The 22829-nt window shown below is 37.4% G+C and overlaps 1 protein-coding gene across 1 annotated transcript; it reads right to left on the reverse strand.

Moving 5' to 3' along the window:
- Positions 1-611: 611 nt before the first annotated feature.
- On the reverse strand, positions 612-22363 carry LOC145687670 (innexin inx2-like). The gene is made up of 2 exons (XM_081761127.1): positions 22173-22363; positions 612-2266 (listed from the first exon to the last, which is right to left on the reverse strand). The coding sequence occupies exon 2, from the start codon at positions 2247-2249 to the stop codon at positions 1212-1214; it is 1038 nt and encodes a 345-aa protein (XP_081617253.1). The 5' UTR covers positions 2250-2266; positions 22173-22363; the 3' UTR covers positions 612-1211.
- Positions 22364-22829: the final 466 nt, after the last annotated feature.

The following is a 22829-nucleotide window of genomic DNA, read 5'->3' on the forward strand; positions in this document are numbered from 1 at the left end:
CACGTTAATATTTTTTTTTCAATAAATGTATTGTTTTGCTCAGCCAGTAGCTTAAATTAAATTTAATTCTATAATTGGTGTAGAGTCCAGGCTTCACGAGTTGTCGCGGTCACCATAGAAATTTGGAGTACTCATGCGGCTCGTTTCGTGTATTTTGGTGATCTGATGTACGAGGCAGTGTTTATTACTTCTTTGAGCAATAATATCAAACTGAATGCTCTGTGACATCACAATGTGCTGCTTCTCTTCATAGTAAACCAGATTTTACGGCCTCTCTTTCTTTCGTTATTGTGTTTCTCTCCGCTTCCACTACATTGTAAAAGCGCGCTCCTACGTCACACATCGTTCAGTTCAAAATAACTCTTTCAAATTGTGCTCCAACTATTGTTGTTGCGCACAATTATCTGTATTACACGTGTAATTAATAATGTATGCTTCCTAGAACTGAAAACATAGAAAACGATTATAAAGGTATTATGAAGAAACATGCATTATAATTTAAGTCAGACGTCAAGAGCAACTTTAAATGTTCATATGTAGGATTCTTTGATGATTTATATTAAATGATTACGGGAACATTAATATAAAGAATATTCTGCAAATTACTACTTTATTACAAATAGTAGTACAAAATCTAGGTGATTATAACAAGCATCAATTGAAAGAAAGAAACAAACGTTTAGTTATGAAAATATGATCTGCTTCAATCTCCTTAAATATACTATTACGTGATTACATATCAAATATCATTCTTAACAGTTAAAAACCTTATTAAATAAACGACCCAAATTTTAAACTGAACTTGAGCAATAAAAACTTGATTGAAGTCTCCTATGCAAACATTTGCTCTCCGTGAAAATAGGTGAATGCCAGTATTTAATGTTATTCCCATTAACAAAATAATACTATATAGGCGTATTTTAACAAATCGTTGCATAAGCTTGTATTTAAAAATCACTATAAAAGATGTTTGTTAGTAAGAAAATATATATAAAATGTTAATTGAAATCACTATATAATAAGTTGATTAAAAAGTGAAGATATCAAGTGAACCCCTCTATATCAGCGTTTACTTAAAAATTATACACAAAATATTGTTTTAAAAATGATATTAGCTGTTCAATTAAAATATTAGAAAAGTAATACATTCTGAAACTTTTGAACAATTGCTCAAGAATTCGTTTTGATATTTTCCATTACAGACCTCTTGCTTATTGTTTGTTGTTATCGACACAACAAATAGCTTCATTTGGGGCCAAAATAATACCTGATAATTCTGAAATGAATTCTTTGCGAATTTTTTCATGCATGTTATCACGAAGCAGAAGAAGCAACATGTATTCGTCGTATGTGAGGGATTCAGCAAGATCAAGAACAGTATCATAGCTACTGCAATGAAACCGTATTCCCAAATAGATACCACGAGCAACCTTCGAATACCAAAGCGAAATAGAAAATATCAGGTAAATACTACTGATCGTGAGCAGTAAAATGAACCAAAACCAAAGTGCAGCGCATATGTCCATGTACATTTTGTTTATACCTGCAGTACAGATGTATGCGCCAGATACATCTCCAGTGGTTAATGTGCATTTCATCACGGATGGGAAAAACTTGTAAACAAAGGCTTGTGTACCGGTAACAGAGCAATCCTTTGTTAAGAAGAAACTCACGATAAGGAAGTTGGCTACAGTTGTGGCTACAATGCACATTTGACAAATCAAGAACATAAATCCGTAGAATTTGAATTTTTTCATGTTTTCGACAACTTCTTTGGCAACTTTATTCATCCAGTCGTTGGACATAGGAACGTTTTTGACGCGGTTCATAAGTTGACAGACTCTGTGGTAGCTCCATACTTTCCATGCAAGATACGGACAAGAAATTGCAAGCGCCTGAGCCAGCAAGATATACGGCATCCATTTGAAAAAGTACCAAGTGCTAGGTGTATCGTCGACATCATAGACTCCAAGTATTTTAGCTGTAGTGTTAGAAACTACGGATTCAGGATACGGGAAAACGTATAATGCTTCGAACCAGCAAACGTCATCTGCCACTTCTCTTGGAAAGTTGGTGCCTTCCTCGCAGCGAAAGCCGTATCCCAGGGTGACGACGACAAGAGATACAATGGCAACAAAGCAGAGCACTCGGCTGGTCAGGCGGTAGTGCAAGCGGAAGTTAACACCATCGATGGTCGTCTCAGTCTTAAAGGGAACCTTGGGATTGTCGAGTACCTTCTGATCAATCATGGCCAATCCTCATCAATCTGTAAATGAAAGAAATACATAATTTTAAGAACAAGTCTGTATTTAAGAATATGTATGTAAAGGCAAGAGAAATCATACATAAAATATATTGCAACTTATATATAGACCCTATATATACAGTCGCTCTCACAATTGAGCGTACACTTGTAGATATTATGTTAAAACTGCTATAACGTCTACGTATATAATATTTTGTTTCGATAAATTAGCATGGGTTTATGTTGAAGGAGTTTGAAGCTTGTTTAGCCAATGCAAGTAAGAATTTGCTGTGTTTGGAAGGGTGTATGCGTACTAGGGCCCACAGGATATAAAAACAAAGACACAGAATTGAGCATACACAGTATTTGTCTCCATTGCAAGACTATAGAGGGGGTACAAGGTGCAATAGACCTTACTCAGTGAACGTTGTGCTTCATCAATATCTATCTTGATGCGCCGAGTGTACTTTGTGTGAAAACAAGAGCAAAATGACTGGAAAAAAGAGACAAATATGGAAGTCAGAAACTTAATAGTTAAGTTCGCTTTAAAGGTAAATCATTACGTCAAATTGGACAACTTGTACGTAAAACGCATTCTACAGTGCAAAAAGTTGTTAACAAATTTAAATATGAAGGGACAATGCACAATAAACGTGGGAGGAGTAGAAAATCTATTGTAAATAAGCGACAGCAAAGAAATGTAGTTATGCAAATAAGAAGAAATCCATGTCAAAGTGTGCCAAAATTTGCCACGAAAATTTTATTTGAGACGGGAAAAGCAATCTCATGTGAAACGATACGTAGGACGTTGAGAAGAGCTAGATATCGTGGTCGTACAGCCAGAAAGAAGCCATGGATAAGTGAAACTAACAAAGGTAAAATATTGGCGTTCGCTAAAAGTATATTTAACAGCCTCTTACATTCTGGGATTCAGTGATATTCAGTGACGAAAGCAAGTTTAATGTGTTCGGGTCAGATGGACTGCAGTATATGTGGCGGCGACCCAATAAAGCCCTACAACAGGAAAATCTACGACCTAGTGTCAAACACGGAGATGGGTCCGTAATGTTGTGGGGCTGTATGCCCGCTTCTGGTGTCGGTAACTTGGAGTTTATTGATACCACAATGGACAAATACTGGTATTTGTCAGTGTTAAATAATAATATCAAGGAAAGTGCTAATAAACTTGGTATGGGGTCATTGTATTTTTCAGCATGGCTACGATCCTGAGCATATTGCCAATATTTCAAAGCGACTGTATATATTACAAATTAGGTTGGCCGTTAAACAGACTTGATTGAGAATACTTTTCTTACTCAAAGTAGTTACTTCAGCAGCGAAAATATCATTATCTATAATATTTCGTAGTGAAAACATAATTCTACAGGGTGGGCCGAAAGTAACTCCCTATTTTGAATTGTGAATTTTTATTGATGTTATGTGTGGATAACAATGAAAGATATCTTGTTTTATAGATTAAATATGTCATTTTTTCTACTTCTTGCAGTTTATGTAAAGCTTCTGTTGTTCGTTTGAAGCTACAGAGATGCCAGGACGATTAAACTTTGAGGAGGTAGCCAAAATTGCAGAAAAATTTGAGATATGGCAGCCTGTAATTCAGGTCAAATGGTGGTGAAGGGGTCAACATGGGAGGCAATCTGTTCTGGATGCAAAAAAACAACTAAAATTTGCCACAAGGAATTAATGAATACCGGAAGTGTCGTGGACATTATTAGATCAGGTAGGCTCTCGACTTCACTATCAGAGAAAAAGGGGGCCACAGCAAGGAAAATGTTTGAGCATAGTCCTTCAAAATAAACAAGGCAGACTGTAGGAGAGAGTGGCATTACACGTTACTCTGTGCGTGCAATACTCCACAAAGAATTACATTACAGCCATGGCATTCTCATTATGTTCAAAAGTTGTATCCAGATGGTTGCGGTAGACGTGTTGAATTTTGTAAAATTGATGCCAGCATAGCAAGGAGATCATCCACACCTCTTTATAAAAAATCGTGGAGTGACGAAGCTGTATTTCATGTAGGGCTGTTAGTTAATCGTGACAGGAGCCATTATTCAGCAAAAGGTGATCCCGAAGATACCGGTGAAAAATGTAAGGCAAGCCGAAAGTGATATTGTGGTGTGGATTAACTTTTTCCGGCACTGTGAAAGCCGAAAGATACTGGAAATATTAGAAAATTGTATATGGCTTACAATTCCTGAATGGAATGAAACGAAATCTTTCAGTTTTACGTCCCACAATTATGCCGGTTAGGCTAAAGGAGACGGTGATGATGAGATATGAATGAAATGGTGGAATGAAGAAAGTGGGAGGAAACGGGAGAACCCCGAGAAAACCCACGAGCATGGTGTTGTCCACCACAAAGTCCACACGGCGCAAGCTGGGATCGAACCAGGGACCCCAAGCACCAGAGGTGAACGCTCTACCACTGAGCCACCGCGCCTCCACTTGAATGGTATGAGTCACATGAAGTGTTATTTATTCAAGATAGAGCTTCCTTTCATTACGCCTTGCCTTTAGAACAATCGATTGATGAATTTTTGCAGGACGCTGGATACGTTACCAAGATTCCACAGAATGGCCAACGCGAAATCCAGACCTCAGCCCACGCGATTTCTTTTTATGGGAGTGGACTAAGGAACAAGTGTATCGCAGCAAACCACAAACTCTTGGTGAACTTGGGAATGAGTTCCGTGAGGTCATAAGTGGTGTCCCTGCTGAAGTCTTGAGCAAGATCGTAGCAAGCGTACCTGTTCGTTTGAGACAGTGACTAGAAAATACTGAAGCACATATTGAGCTGTCATTTTCGGAAAGATAATGATATATTATAAACTACATGTGTGCAAAAAATTGAATTTATACCTACAATATTTTATGAGAAAAAAATATTTAAAATAGGGAGCTTTTTTCCGCCCATTCTGTATAGTAAATTTGTCATTAGATGTGGTCTACCATTGGGAGTAGAATTTGTGACTAGATTTATTATTATTATTATTATTATTATTATTATTATTATTATTATTATTATTATTATTATTATTATTATTATTATTATTCGTTTCTCAGCTTCTTCCTATTGAGGCAACATTTTATCCTGACCCGAGTCATTTCCTAGAAGAGTTATGGTTTATTGGTATGATATCGTTTGTCTGTTTGTTTGTTTAAGTCTAACTTTCTTTTCCAACATTGAGGCTATATGAGACGTGGAACCACAATTTAAAATGGAATCCAAAATCACTATAATGCGCTCGAGCTCTTCTACCGGGAATCAAACCCAACATGACATCGAGTTCTAGGATATAGTTATTGCTATTATTATTTCAAAGAAACCAAAGATAAATAAAATTATATACTCATTTACATATAGATACATTACACTGTAGAGGGGCCGCGGTGGCTCAGTGGTAGAGCGTTCATTTCTGGTGTTTGGGGTCCCGGGTTCGCTCCCAGCCCCCGCCAAGTGAACTTTGTGGTGGACAAACACCGTGTGCGTGGGTTTCCTCGGGGTTCTCCGGTTTCCTCCCACTTTCTTCATTCCACCATTTCATTCATTACTCATTATTACCGTCTCCTTTAGCCTCACCGGCATAACCGTGGGACGTAAAACTCAAATATTTCATTTCATTTCATAGAAGTCGTGTGTTTTACAAGGGGTGATCAGAAAGTAATGTTACTAATCCTGGAGTGAAATGTGTATGCATTATTTCATACAACCAATATAAACAGCAGATAGTACATAAATTAGTTTATTTTTCGATATATTCTCAATGTCAGTTGAGGCATTGTCGCATCATGGGGTGAGTTTGAATATTTCCTCCTGCTAAAAATCCTGTCCTTGGGTGTTCAGTCATATTGTCACGAAGCGTTTCATCTTTTTGTCTGAAGCAAAGCGCCGGCCTCCTAGATGCTCCTTTAAGTACGGGAACAGGTGGAAGTCGCTTGGAGCCAGGTCCGGGCTGAAGGGAGGTGGTCGAAGATGTTCCAGCGATCCTGCTTCAACAGCGTAGTGGTCTTCTGGGCTGTATGCTCAACCAGTCATTTTCGACACCATTCTGTAACATGCTGACGAGACATTACAGTCTCCCCGTAACCCTCTACCAGCTGCCGGTGAATTTCAGCCGCCGTTATGTGTTTCGCCCACAGAAATCGAATAACTGAGCAGACTTCTTCGCGAGACCAGTTTTCCAAACTAGTCGCCATTTGTGTTTACCAACAACTAGCGCCGTCGGTGGCGGGTGGCTGAAACTCTGCACTGTTGCCAACTCCATGTTTTAAAATTACCGCACACTCCTCATTCTTCTATAACAGACAAAACTCTAGAAATATCGGCCTTGTAACCTTAGTTTCTGATTCTTCCTCGTATCTTCAAAAGTTAGTATCCGTTAATATGGCGAAAGAAAAGACCTGACCATGGTCTGTTAGTTGTAATCAATTTGATTTTTCTTTCGAAATGCTGCAGCGAAATGGAGGTTTTTAATTATAGGTTAGGGGCCTCGATAGAGTGGCTCAGTGATAAAGCGTTCACCTCTGGTGGTTGGGGGTCCTTGGTTCGATCCCAGCTCTCGCCAAGCGAGCTTTGTGGTGGACAAACACCGTATGCATGAGTTTTCTCAGGATTCTCCCGTTTCCTCTCGTTCGACCATTTCATTCATTCCTCATCATCACCATCTCCTTTAGCCTAGCCGGCATAACCGTTGGACGTAAAAATTAAAGATTTTTAATTATGGGTTATTACTGTGTTTTGGGGAAGATAGTTGCTATTGAAGCTCGATATCTTTAACGTTTTTGTTTGTGTGTTGAAGTTCAGCATCCTTTTTCATCAACGAGATGTGGACATGTACGAGGAGAAGCCAAAAAGTTCCCGGAATGTTGTTGTAGTTTTGGCATTTGTAATGAAATCACAATGAATCTCTTACAGTACAGTTCTTAGGTTCGATAATGATGTGTATGACATGTGCGAACATGTCATAACAGTCAGTTTACGAGTAGTGTACCTTAAACGGAGGAATATGTGGTGATCAGTTAGTGCATTGTTGCAGTTCGAGAAACGCGCCAAAATCAAGTTTTTAAGCAAATTAGGGAAATCTGTTTCAGATATACCTACTTTAGTAGCTTCAAATTCAGTTGACGGTGACAATGTTTTTAAGGAAGACAGCATCGGTACGCTTTTCGTCACCGTAGAAGACAACAAAACCAACGCGAGGGCTGAACTTCGGCAGATATCAAAAGAGATCTTTCGTCGGTGTTTCCAGCAATCGCAGTAGAGGTGAAGCAAGTGTGTTCGTTCCAAAGGTGCCTACTTTGAAAGCGATTAAGTATGTGCATACTTATATTGTCGAAATAAAAAGCTACAATAAAATTCAGGGACTTCTTGACTACCCCTGGTAGTTTAAGGTTGAATCCGAACGACCTTGATGCGTCTACATTTTAATCTTTCCCACCAGTAATCAAACCGTGAACCACGTGCAGCAAAGGCATACACTATAGCTGCTAAACCAGCGAGAAGAACCACAGTCTCCAGATATCAAACTTTTAATAACTTAAAATGGTTTAAATGGTTACATGGAAGTGAACGCTTTGCAAAACGTTTGGAACTTCATACGTAATTATCTATTAAAACATTTAGAAAATGAAATGAAATCTGTAAGTTTTATGTTCCACGGTTATGCCGATTAGGCTAAAGAAGACGGTGATGGTGAGAGATGAGTGAAATGGTGGAATGAAGAAAGTGGGAGAACCCCGAGAAAACCAACGAGCACGGTGTTTGTCCACCACAAAGTCCACACGACGCGAGCTGGGATCGAACCAGAGACCGCAAGTACCGGAGATGAACGCTCTACCACTGAGCCACCACGCCTCCCAGTGAAACATTTATTATGAAACATTTAGTTAATTAGTCTTAAACTAACGAGTTTCTTTTTAAAGTGATATTATGAGCTTTCAGTTAGGAAACTTCTGCTCGTTTCGTGAGTAGGGTCTACCTTGGGTTCTTGATTCCTAAGCAGTTTTCGTTAGAGTAAATTAGGCCTTCGAATAGTACTACAGGTATGTGTCGCGACTCGTAAATTTTGAAGAAATTTGGGGCAAGAATATAAATAAACCAATGACTATAAGAAAAATATATATATAACTTTTTAAATCTGTGCCTATGTGAGGTCATAACAGTCTAAAATATTTATAAAACATATGATTTTACCTTGTAAATTGTAGCACTTATTCTGCTTTCTTTTTAGCAAAATGCACTGACAGTCAGATAAAAAAACGTATGTGGCGTACGTAAAACAGTACGTTACATGCGCAAATTCTGTAGTTTTGAGCTTAACGTACAACTCTGTATAACATCCTGTAGCAAACGTATAACTGAAAACGTATGGTTTATAAGTACTCTCCGTATAAGTGTTCCAAATAAACGTACTTTCCGTGCGAAAGAAAGAACTGTATATAGGCGGTCAGGATCTCGTATACAGATGGACGTATATAACATGTAGCTGACGTATGTAAAATATGGAAGACTGGTATATGTCAGACATAATGTAGCGGCATGATGTAACATCTAAGTGGGAAACAGGCAATACGTATGTAGCATATGAATAACGTACGCTCGGTACAGATTTCCGTAATAAACATGAGGATTCCGTTATATTTGTAGAATACACGGCTATCCGGATGACGGTTTTTTCTCAGTGTGGTGTGCAAAAACTCACATTTAAAGAGTTAAGCATTTCTGATTTTTTTTCAGTAAAAACAGATTAAAATTTTCGCCGATTAAACGCTAGTTAGGGAGAATAAGTTTGTAGTGTTTACTTTGTATTTATTCACAAAGACTTTCCTTGTGTAAAAAAAAATAGAGCATTTGTTGCCGAACAAGAAGCAAGATTTCTCCTCTAGTTATATCATGTTTTACAGTAGTTTACTAGTCAGTAAACTTATCAGTTTATTTGAACTCTCTGAAATGAACTCTAAGTTTTACGTCCCACGGTTATGCCGGTTAGGCTAAAGGAGACGGTGATGATGAGAGATGAGTAAAATGGTGGAATGAAGAAAGTGGGAGGAAACGGGGGAACTCCGAGAAAGCCCACGAGCACGGTGTTTGTAGACCAGAAAGTCCACACGACGCGAGCTGGGATCGAACCAGGGACTCCAAGCACCGGAGGTGAACGCTCTACCACTGAACCACCGCGCCCCCCTCAGTTTTTTTTTTTTTATTTTATGACGTTGTTGTTCTAAATTTTATACTTTGCATATGAATGTAGACCTTTCCATGTAGAACATACTATACATGGAGTGTATAGTGTAAAACATACTATACTATAGACTGTAAAACATACTATACATATTATCTAAAATGACCGTTCTTCATACGTGGGGAATAGGTTTATGGGAAGTATTTTAATCCATTCCCTTACAATATTTACTACAAAGAAAGCTTAATAAAAAAAATACTGAAGATACTCTAGTTTTGACAGAAATATTGAAGCACCGTACCCCAACAAAATACTCCTTTAATTAAATTGACGAGATTAAGAAGGCCAGCTTGAAGTGGGTACTATCTTCCAAAAGTCATTTCAAACGGGTAAACATTTTTCCTGTCCCCGAAAACTACACATTCGTCACAAATTTCAGTCTTTTTTGATATTCTAGTTTTCATTTCTCCTTCTCCCTCTGCCGATGGAGCTGAAGTTACCCGGGATGTACTTGAACCTGAACCCAGAAAGTGGGGGTGATGTATATATTTCCTGAAAGCTTGGGTCAAAGTAAGATCAAAACCGGTTACCAAAATTGGGGAGGTCTCATAAATTCCGCTTGGAAGCAGTACTTTACTAAATTTTATTAAAATCTTTAAACGTGTCCATAAAGTCCGTTGCAACCCCGAAAAATCTGAAACGGTGAGACAGATATGAAAATAGAAAAACATGTCTTTCATCATTTCAAAAACATAACGTTTCAAAGTAAAATAAATTGTCCCAGGGTCCTCTGCAGTGTCCCAGACGGGGTCCAACTCAAAATTTTTAAATGGAAAGGGGGGGCTCATCTTTCATATCGTATGAAAGTTGGTGTTAAATGAAAGAAGATAAATCAACTCTCGATTCTCCACGATAAGCCTGCGCAAAATAGTAGTGGATCAAAATATCAACACAATCTTCATTACAAAGTCTATGGCCACTTGTATGAATCTGAAACCGTGGGATAGATGTAAAAACAAAACCAAAGACCACAAAACATATCAGAAGTACAACGTAGTGCAGAAGTACAACGTATTAACGTAAAAGAAGTGATCCATGGCTCCCGTAGAGTTTAAGATGCTTCACATTTCTAGGCCTGACCATGCACATTTTCATAAAACCTGTGTTGTCATTTTGACCCCCCTACCATTTTGCAAAGAATTTCGCAGAAAGTCGACACTTTCATCTCTTGTTTAACAACAATTTTTTAAACGATGTCAGATAAACCCCCTTCCTACTGACACATTTTGAAATGGACCTCATTTGGGTCTCTGACAAAACAAAATCCGTCAGTGTGTTCTACTTATGAAATAATGGAACACGCATTTTCACGTTTTCGCGTCTCTCTCACTGTTTCAGATTTATAGTGGTGGCTATAGACGTTTTGATGAGTATATTTTGACCCGCTGCTGTTTTGCAATGATTATCGACAGTCCAGATGTGTTCCATGTCCAATTCTGTATCATTTAACACGAGTTTTAACATGATGTACTTATTTACCTCCCTTTGCATTTGAAACTTTTGAGTTGGACCCTATCTGGGATACTGCGGGTGACCCTCGGACATTTCTTTCTTTTTTTTTTTTTTACTTCGATACATTTTTTTTTACATCTGTCTCAACGTTTCAGATTCATACGAGTGGCCATAGACATTGCAATTAACATTGTGTTGATATTTTGATCCACCGCTATTTTGCATAGGCTTATCGTAGAGAGTCGAGACTTGATTTATCTTCCTTCATTTAACACCAACTTTCATAGGATATGCAAGTTGACTCCCCTTTCCATTAAAAAAAATGAGTTGGACCCCGTCTGGGACCCTGCAAAGGACCCTGACACAATTTATTTTACTTTGATACGTTGCATTTTTGAAATGATGAAAGGTATGTTTTTCTGTTTTCATATCTGTCTCACCGTTTCAGATTTTGCGGGGTTGCAACGGACTTTATGGACACGTTTAAAGACTTTAATAAAAATGAGTAAAGTGCTGCCCCCAAGCGGAATGCATGAAATCTCCCCAATTTTGGTAACCGGTTTTGATCTTACCTTGACCCAAGCTTTCAGAAAATATATACATCATCCTCACTTTCTGGGTTCATGTTCAAGTACATCCCTAGTTAGACTTAAACGGCATTGGGAGTGTCATTACTCATTTCAATGACCCCCCAAAACTATGGACTGCACACTAATATCAGACGTTTTACATTATTTTTACATGTCACTCCTCCGAATTCTCAGCCCATTCTCCTACAGTAGCTTTTCCACATTGAAAGTCTAGAAAGATTAGTTACAATTGCTTCATACGCTCTGAGTTACGCTGGAATATACATTCACCCAATCCAGCTGATTCACGTTGTTGCTAAACTAGGAACTAAATGTCAACGCGATCGTAACCTAATAGCTTTATGAACCCAAACTATGGATTCAATACTAATCTCAGTCATTCGAGACGTTTCATTTTTCACCCCTTCTCACTCCTATGCCGAGATGGTGTCTGAACTTGGACGCTATCAGGATTGTAATTATTAATCTCAGCGACACAAATAACTATGGATTCGACATTGATATCTGTTCTTTACGATTATTTTTACATGCCAACCCTTCCCCACCATCCCAGGGTGCTAATGAGAGTCAAATGTAAACTGAAATGGTATAAGAAGTGTCGACAACCTCGAAAACTATGGATTCAATACTAATGTTTGGCAGTTTTTTTGTTAATTGTTTCATGATACTATCCTCCCAGGGGTACAAATTTTGCTAAACTTGGATATACAGGACACTGGAAATGTTGCTATTCCCCTCATCTATCCCGAAACTATGGACTCTACACTAATATTAGTCGTTAATCACTTTATATACTACCCACTTCCACTCTCCTAAAATGTGCTAGGGTGTCTCACCCCTACTATAGACTGAACATGAAGGTCATCTTAAAGGTTATAGGAACTGTTACCAATCGACTTAGAAACCCCGAAAGCTGTGGATTCGACACTAATATTGGTCATTTTCAATTATGTCTGCAGTCACAATTTTAAACCTCACCACTAGGGTACAAATGGGGGTTGAACTTGCACTTAAATGGGATCTGAAATGTCACTCTTTATCTAAGTGATTACGAAAACTATGAATTCGACACTAATATCGGTTGATTTTAAAAAAGTCATTTCTATGTCTACCCTTCCCACTCACCTTAGGAAGGCGGTCTTGCCACCACTGGAAGTTGAATTCGGACTTAAGTGATATCAAAACTGCCACAAATTAACTTAGCGATGTTGAAAACTAATGACTCGACACTAATATCGGTCGATTTCAATTCTTTTACATAAAATAATTTCACTCTCTGGGTGCTAATGGGAGCTTAAATCGGACTTAAACGGCATCGAGAGTGAAACTGTTTATCCAAGCGACCCCGAAAACTATGGATTCAATACTAATATCCACTGGCGTCTCTGGCATGTAAAATTTCGGGGGGAGGGGGGACATCAAAGAAAGGATTTAAATGGTACTACCTAACCCAATCTGTTTATTATCTTCGATTCCATTTGTTACCTACACGGTTCCCCTGAGAACTCCGAACTCTGTTATAATCATTTCACAGCCTGAATATTATATTCCAAATACGGTCGTTAGTAAATAAATTAAATTAGAATAAAATATGGAATATTTTGTACTTCAAAATATTGGGGGCACGCGTCCCCCTCGTCCCCCCGCCAGAGACGCCCATGCTAATATCGGTCGCTTTCAATTGTTTTTAAATGACTCCCCCTACCCTCCCCCAGGATAGCTAGGGCGTGTCTTACCCTAACTATGAGCAGATCTTGGACTTAGAGGGCACCAAAACTGTCCCCAATCAACTTAAAAAACCGAAAACTATAGATTCGACAGCAATGAAATGAAATTAAATTTTTGAGTTTCACGTTCCACGGTAATGGTGACGGTGACAATGAGAAATGAATCAAATTGTGGAATGAATAATGTGGGAGGAAACGGGAGAATCCCGAGAAAACCCACGCACACGGTGTTTGTCCACCACAAACTTCACTTTACGCGAGCTGGGATCGAACCAGGGACCCCATGCACCAAAGCTGAACACTCTACCACTAAGCCACTGCGGTCCTTGCATAAATAAGATAACCGCTCTAAGTGGTTGGAAACAATCCCTTATAATCAATCGCATCCTATCCTTTTATAGTGTCAAAATCATTTCTTCATTTTACCCATCAAAAAAGTTCCTTGTTGTGCATTTTATGAAAGCATTAATTTCATTTCTTACGATTATTATTTTCTTTTTCATTTTTTTCCCCTCATAAGTGGGCATCAACTTGCGCTTAAATGGGATCGAGAGTGTCACTCTTCATCTCAGCGACCTCGAGGAGTATAAATTAGATAGTAATATCAGTCGTTCTCGATTATCTCTATATGACACTCACTTCACAATCCTACTCCTTACTCCCATTCAATGGAAAGCGAATTGGACTTACACGGTATTTAGGGTATTATTCATCTCAGTAGTTCAAAAACAATATCATTTGGACAATAATATAGGCCATTTCCAAAGTTTTTTTTTAATATTATATTCTCTCCACCTCTCCCTTATCTCTCCATGGTAATAATGCAATAAATGCGTTACATAGGCTACTGTACATTCATGTACTAAATATAATAAAAATCGATCCAATGGTTTAGAAGGAGTTAGCTGTGGCTCGGAGGAAGATAATTGTAACTGACAGTTTCTACTTTTGAGTAAATTGGAAAAGAAAGTTCGACGTCCCCATCCAATTCAACGCAATGACACGTAGCAAACAAGCTAACCCTGCTACGTGCAAGTATATTTCCAACAACATAAGATTACCTACGTACTGTTATGTGGATCGATCCCAGCCCCTTCGACCTAATAACTCAGTTTCACTGGAAATGATGTTTACCATTGTCTTTACCCAAGCGGATCATATATATATATAGTGTTTCGATACAACACCGGCAACATTTGTTTGCTTAAGAGGAAACATTTTTTTATATACCTTGGTAGAGGGAGTTGACTACGGGCATATAATTTGAAGTACTACTACAAAACTACCTCTACCTCTACAAAAAATGTTGCGGAAATAACGGAGGATTGTGAAACTTGGATATTTAGATAGGGCACATACTTGTTCCTAAGCGAAGTCTTGACCCGACTAAGGTAGATATCATAGTATTGGAGCTATGAACCTTTAAAGCTTTTTTTATCATGTTTTCGGCAGCCTATAACTACTAACGGAAGCATTTGTGTACCCAGGTTGGTCTATAGTTTTTGTGTTATCTTGGTGTCAGGAATCACTTCCTAAACATTGTTGGTGTTGTTTTGAAACACCCTGTATATTAGTGTTTCTTTTTAAGATTTTGCTTTTTGTGTAGCAAATAATATAACGGAAAAAATATTGTACAATTAAAGTAAAATAAAAGGGTTATCTTCGTTTCTACTTTGTAATGCTTCAGTAGATTTTTTTATAAATTCAATTTATAAATTTTGTTCAATTTTATCATAATATGTTATAGTGTGCTTTACGTAAAACTTTTTAAAAATAAATACTTATTTCTCAATTTATTTGTGCTTTATGTATTTAATTAGCCGTACTTTCAAGTTGTGAGATATTTCCCAACAAGCATTGTTTCATTTTACTACCTGATATACCTATTCTTTACAGATGCGTTATTTGGGAGGGCAGGGGACAATTGCCCCTTGAATTTGAGAAACACATGTTTTTTTTTTTTAACAAACTGCATACTTATGTACACAATAAATGTGAAATTATCATGTCATTGGACAATCTTGCCCCACCCCGCCCGCTCTAGTAAAATCTGAAATGATGTTACTGATTCTTCGCACGGGGAGAATATACTTATGGAAAGAATTTAAACCCCTTTCATTCTTAGGATAAACTTGGTGGATAAATTTGAACTTAAACAACGTCAGGAGTGTCATTATTCATCTCAGTGACCTAGAAAACTATGGATTGTAAAGTAATATTGATCGTTTTTGATTAGTTTTAAATGTCGCGTACTTTGCACCACTACTCTTCAGCCCCTATGATTATGAGGGATGGATTTAGACTTAAACACAATTGATAGGTTACTGTTAATCTCTGTGACTCCCGGAACTATAGACTGTACAGTCACCCACATAAGTACACTCATGTCCAAAATTATTGTCACATGTCTATAAATATGTTATTGTAGGAATATAATTTGATAACGAATTCGATCGGTATTTCTTATCATATTAGTATGTGTATAATCGGCAAAGACATGTAAGTGGCAAATTTCATGTCAAAAGAGCAGTAAATAAGAATAATAAAACGAAAACAAGACTTTCTTGTCCATTTAGCAATATTTTGTTTTACTCAGTGTGAGTGTACCTGGACCCCTGACTGCTATAATTCCACTACTTGGGGTCTGTACACTAATATTAGTCGTTTTCGATTGCTTTTACATGTCACTCCTTCCGCATCCCTGGTGCGAGCGTTCTTAGGTTGTATTCCCGGTGGGGACATTCGGTTGATAAGTGTAAAACGCTTTTCAGGCCAGCCAACCTGAATGAGGTTTTCCTGAGTTTTCCTCATTTACACCAGGCAAACGTTGGGATGGTACCTAACTTATAGGTCCCAGGCCACTTCCTTCTTTCCCTTTCCTCGAATAGTGTGATCGCCGAGGAACGTCATCCCTCATATACGTAACGGGCTAAATGGACTTAGATGGAGACAACGCAGAAATCTAATTTCTAATCCTAATCCTTCCTCATTCCTTATCTACCTTTCGGGAAATGTGTTACAAACCTAAATTAGGATAATGTCCACTCATGTGCCAAAAATCATCAAAATCAGCGCAGCGATCTAGGAGGAACTAAGTCTCAAACATCGTTATATCCATTTTAAATTATATAGGATTAGGAATTAAACTTCTGAGCTTTTAGCATCTATGGCCATGTTAACCCGTCACATATGAGGGGTGACGTCACTCGGTGATCACACTATCTGGGGAAAGGGAAAGAAGAAAGATTAGGGAAAGTAGGAAGCGGTCTGGGACCTATATGTTAGGTACTGTCCCGGTATTTGAATGGTGTGAATGAGGAAAACTCAGGAAAATCTCACTCAGAATGACTGGCCCTAAAAAGCTTCTTCACTTTTTCGACCGATTGTCTCTACTGCGAATCGAACCCGGAACCCTTTGGTTATATAGATGTAAGTAGGGGTACTCTCGTGGCTGTATAGTTAGCGTACGCGAATTCAACTTGGAAGATCTGGCTTTAATTCAGATGGTGCGGATGTTTCGGATTTCTCGTTAAGCTCTAGGTCAATGTCTCATATAGTTCCGCCGCTTAAAGGGGAGCTAAAGTCAGCCAACCACAAACCAACATGTGTAAACGGATTGAAGGAACTATAATAGTAACGTAAGTAAACGAATTGAAGGAGCTACAGGGTGGCCCAAAAGTAGGTAGGCATCAAGAATAACATTCTGCATTGATCAAGTATATGGATTTATTATATGGTCTAGCTTATGGACTTATTTGCTTCGGCTGCTAAGGGCTTAATATAAGTAGAAAGACATTAAGAACAAGTAATAAAGAAGGTAGGTCTACCTGTTTGATAACAATAATGATATGAAATACAGTGAGCAGATCAGTATGGGACTGTATACGTACTTTTGGGCCATCCTGTATAATAGACATAGTTCCATTAAGCTTAAAATTCCATAAAGCGGTCCTTACGCCATTTGATCGTACTTTACAGTGGACAAAATTATTCATGGAAATGCATAGTTCTTCATGGCCAAATCTTGCATAGACTCGTGCATATCTCTTACTTAATCTGTATATAGGGAAAGAAAGAGATAGAGAGAGAGCTAAACAGATAAAATAATTCATTACGTATTTGAGCGACTCGGACGAACATAATAGTAAGCCCACTTCCGGTAAAATCGAGTTATTAGGTCGAATGGGTTGGTGTCGAACCACAGAACAGTATGTAGGTTCTTTAATTTCGGAAATGTATCTGCAGATACCAGGGAAAGCATGTTTGGTATTTGTCATGGTGTTGAATTGCATAGGAATATTGAACCTTATTTTCCAGTTTACTCGAAAGTTAGAAAACTTGACATAGTATTGTGTTTCCCCGAACCGCTCGTTTATCTTAAGTAGCACATATTCAATTTCAAGAAACAACGCAATAACCGCATTTGTTATAGAGAGCTTTATTTTAATTTTTTTCAATAAATGTAGTTCTAATCACTTGTTTTATAGTTGTTACTAAACTTAAGTGTAACATCTAGACATAAATTTATTATTTATTCGGTATTTTGTTGCTCCACTGACCCACAATATATTATTTTTCTTTTCTCTCTTCATTTATTTTCCTAAACAATAAAAAAATCTATTTTGAACAATGATTTCAACAGGTCAAGGTCTCTGAATGACTCATATCGTTATAAACAATTATTTTACTCTGTTATACTTGAAAAAGCTATAGTACAAAACCCCTTTCATTAATACCAAATAAAAGAAAAGAAAAAAACAAATATTTTCAGTCTCTTTCTTTTATTATCTTAAATTTATGATTATGCTCATAAAAATAATGAGCTCTACATTACCAGGTCCACCTTCTCGTGAGATGCAGCCTTCTACGTTGATTTAGTGGCTAATATTCACAGGGTCCTGGGTTGAACTCCCGGTTGGAAAGCATTCAACGCATTCACTGGTTTAAACTCCACCTTAAACTGTACATTTACGTCTCATACAGTCTCAATGCTGAGAAAGGACCCATACTTCAGCAAATAAACAAATGAACAAATTGTTCGTGAATGGCCCCCACCTAGCGTAGTCGCTAACATTCTCGCCTTTGGTATGAGCGGTCCGGGTTCAACTACCGATGAGAAAACTTGGTCAAAAAGATGTAACATTTTTTTCAGGCCAGCCATCTTGAGTGAGGCCCCTCCTGGGTTTTCCCTCATTCACACCAGATAAATGCCGGAATGGTACCTAATATAATAGTCCCAGGCTGATTCTTTTCTTCTTTTCCAATTGCCCAGGCAGTGTGATCACCAAGGGACGCCATCCTTTTATGTGTGATGGGCTAACCTGGCCATAGATGCCGAAAGCCCAGAAATCTAATTCCTAATGTTAAATTGTTCACGAGATGTGCCAAGTGTCTGACACACTTAGTGAAATAATTATTCTGCTCAGTTGTCCAATGTTCACAACAATGTAAGGAAAAATAATGAAATTCACACACATATTTACTATAAAGAATGTAAATGTTCAATGTTGAAGAAGATAAGATAAGATATAACCAAAATCTTAAATAGGTTATAATGAAAGTTGTTATTCCACTTAACAAGAAAACAACGTACATAGAATAGAAGGGATCGAGGGAAGAATATACCTATACAAAGTAAATAACACCCCTTTTCACTATATTCTGGGGGCGCGGTGGCTCAGTGGTAGAGCGTTCACCTCCGGTGCTTGGGGTCCCTGGTTGGATTCCAGCTCGCGCCGTGTGGACTTTGTGGTGTACAAACACCGTGCTCGTAGGTTTTCTCGGGGTTCTTCCGTTTCCTCCCACTTTCTTCGTTCCACCATTTCACTCATCTCTCATCATCACCGTCTCCTTTAGCCTAACCGGCATAACCGTGGGACGTAAAACTTAAAGATTTCATTTCATTTTTTCACTATTTTTCTCTGATTTAATAAAAACAACGGATCACTGGTGAAAGAAAAAAGTCAAAATTTGATTTCGTGTTCCTACGATACGAGCTGAACATGTGAAGACATTTTTGCTGTAATCCATTCCTTGAAAATTTACGCGTATTAATTTTTTAATTGTTAGCACAGACTTTTCATATGGCTCAACATGGCTTTCTCTGAGACTTTCAATTCATAAAAGCACGCACGTATCCAGAAATTTTCAATGGGAGAGGGGATTGGTGAAAGTTTGTTGCAAAACTGAATACAACATAAGCCTATTTTGTGTTGAACATGAATCCAGATATACAAGTATGGCTATTACACAGACAGACAGACACACAGACACACACACACACACATATGCATACGAATATATACATACATGCATATATATACTGTTGTCCTACGCATGTTTCTTAATGTTTCAATACAATATATATACAGCTCAATGGTAGAGCGTTCACCTCTGGTGCTAGGGGTCTCGGGTTCAAACCCTGCTCCCGCCAAGTGAACTTTGTGGTGGACAAACACCGTGTGCGTGGGTTTTCTCGGGGTTCTCCCACTTTCTTCATTCCACCATTTCATTCATCTCTCATTTTCACCGTCTCCTTTAGCCTAACCGGCATAACCGTGGGACGTAAAACTCAAAAATTTCATTTTACAATATATATATATATATATATATATATATATATATATATATATATATATATATATATATATATATATATATATATATATATATATATATATATATATATACTATATAGGGTAGAAGGGGGATTTGGATTTTTTCAACCTTTTTTTCCTCACAGGTTATAGATGTTTTTCTAATTTTTAAGAACTAATTGTATGTTGAACGTTCTTGTGCACCTATTGTGGTAGTGGTAAACTTTCGGCATCTGTACCTTTGATGCTGCAACATCTTTATTGTTGTTGGTGTCATTTCCACCCAATTACCCACAAGTGGGTAATTGGGTGCAAAACGATTAAAACCATTGCTGGTGCACATAAACCCGTGAGGGTGATTGGGTGTAAATGAAAAAAGCTCAAGCTTTCATTTGACGTATATAACTTGTATTCCACTTAAAAACTAATAGTTTTATGTAGCCTAGGAAAAAATATAGGTTGTTTACGCAAAATAAGGAGTAACTTATTTCTAAATCTCAGATATTTAAATGCCTTTTCAAGCTTTCCAGTAATATATTGCCCTGTAAATTTAATCCAAAATGTATCACATACAACAACAAATATAAGCGGTCAAAACTTTGGCCGAAAACGTTTAAAAAAAAAAGAGAGAGAGAGAGAGAGAGAGAGAACAGGCCCTGATATTCAAACAAGCATAGGAGAAGGTAATAAGACTAACACTAAATAATTATAAACTATTACAATATAACACGTGTTGGAACTCTAAATTGATAAACAGGTCCTATTTACAGCATCAGCAATATTGATACGCAACGGCCATTGGAGGCCTAAGTTGAATACAATAGCTTAATAAACACAATGCACTATGAAGCAAAAGTGTACACCACACGCAAAAAAAGCATTTAAGTGAATTGTAACCAAAAAATGGTCAGTTAATGCTTTCCGCCCATTTACCCCCCACATCATGCGCCCAATTACTCCTTGGGGGTAATTAGGAGGTACAAATTTTAACAAAATTTTAACTGCCTCACAATGAGGATTCAAGATTGCTGCTCTTCACGGCAGCATCCTTATGATGTTTTTAAGAAGCAGTAAAAAATCTGGCTCAAGACATTAACAGATGCGCGATTTATTGTGACAAACCGAAACACACACAAACCTGAAATACGGTTTCAAATATGTCATTTCTCAATCAAATCAGTTTTTGTGTGTGTGTGTGTGTGTCATTATTACATCGTCACAAAATTCATCAAAGCTTTTTTTTTTCTTATCAACATCTACCCACCCAATATTTCGGTGTAATTAAGTACCATAAAAATAAACTGAAATGCAAAATGTACATTTTTAAAAAAGTTTTCCGCCCAATTACCCCTTCTAGATTATATATATAGGGTGTTAATGAACTACACCGACAAACTGAAACAGGTGATTCCTTACATCAAAATAAGGAAAAAAAATATTTTTCCATGAAATGATTTTTTTAAAATTTCCTTTTATCCACTACATTCAGTTCGTACTGTAGTTATGCAACCACGCACAACACACCAAAAATCCTTCGCCATCTTAATTCTGTTCAAAATATCGATGGTCTGTAAACGATCTTTTGTTACTTGATGAGACGTTGTTCTATCTATCATGAATCGGACCCATCTGATCTAACAGAATATCCGGGATCCCCTACTTCCTGTGGAAGACTCCTTTGTACCGCCACTGAACGATTCAGAATCATGCATTTTTGGATAGAGCAGATTACAAGTCTAAGACAAAAACATGCCGCCTCAGTTTAATACTTAATAGTTTTGAAGATATTCGCCCCCAAAGTTCATTTTCCCAGGTTTTGGACAGTCCTAGCTCTGAAAGTATTCTCTTTTGACCACGAGTCCATATGAACTTTTTTCCTTATTTTGATGTAAGGAATCACCATTTTGACAAGAGACGTTAGGTGACAATTTCGTGAGTTTTTTTTCTTTTATCGCTGCAAGTACATTTAAAAAAAACTTTGCACTCAATGTGGGAGTCAAGCCGGATAAGCCTCCCTAAATACACCATGCATAAGAGAAAGCAATTTTACAAACTATTATCAAATAGATGTTGCTCACTATATCAATAGTAATAAAAATATTCCATAAAAAAGTAAAGTGCGCACTTAAAATTAAACAAAATTCAATTGAAGAATGTTAGGAAGAAACCGAGAGATTGCGAGAGAAACATACAAGTCATGACAAGCGACATTAAAATTAAATTTTCGAATCTAACAATAACTGTGAAGAAAATGTTAAAAAATATGCTAATTCGTATATTTGTATAATTATTCTTACCACGTTTCCTGTTTGGATATCCTTATTTCGTCAGCAAATGGTGAATCTTGATCCACACTTTCACTTCACACAAATGACCAATCACATGTAAACTGACCAACAGCTTCCTACTTTCTCAGACGTCCAGAGCGAAATAAAGAGTACCTCTCACGCGCCGCGACGCTATAAATCTCTTTTTGCATTTCTGCGCATGCTCCAGCACGTTTCTGAATGTTTGATGATTCCTCTGAAAGTTGTTTCTATGTGTGCGATAAATAAAATTATTACTAATAAAGTAACATACATTATTAAATACACACTCTAAATATACATATATTTTAAAATCTGCATTTTATTTTTAAATTTAAAGTTGAAAATGGTTTTGGCTGGAAATGAGTAAGGCGGGAAATGAATATGGCGGGAAATGACTACAGAGCTAAGTGAGGCGGGAAAACAAACATGAATCGTTTGAACAAGTTGTTACATCAGCGTTGCTAGTTACCAACGATTTTAGCTGATCTCACAACTTTTTTTTCATACAATAAAATAAATTTTGTTATTCCTATCAACCTTCCTATATGTATGGATGATTGAAAGTCACAGTAAGCCATTTACACTTTTTTTTATGAGAATTTAGAAACCGAAAGCTCAAATTTTATTTAAATATAGTGAGTATGT

Source organism: Thermobia domestica, chromosome 6, assembly GCF_964235325.1.
Source record: "Thermobia domestica chromosome 6, izTheDome1.hap1.1, whole genome shotgun sequence".
Classification (NCBI taxonomy): Eukaryota; Metazoa; Arthropoda; class Insecta; order Zygentoma; family Lepismatidae; genus Thermobia; species Thermobia domestica.

Bases quoted from the DNA above. Each gene is read 5' to 3' on its own strand.
- LOC145687670 (XM_081761127.1), bottom strand. From the start codon at position 2,249: ATGATTGATCAGAAGGTACTCGACAATCCCAAGGTTCCCTTTAAGACT.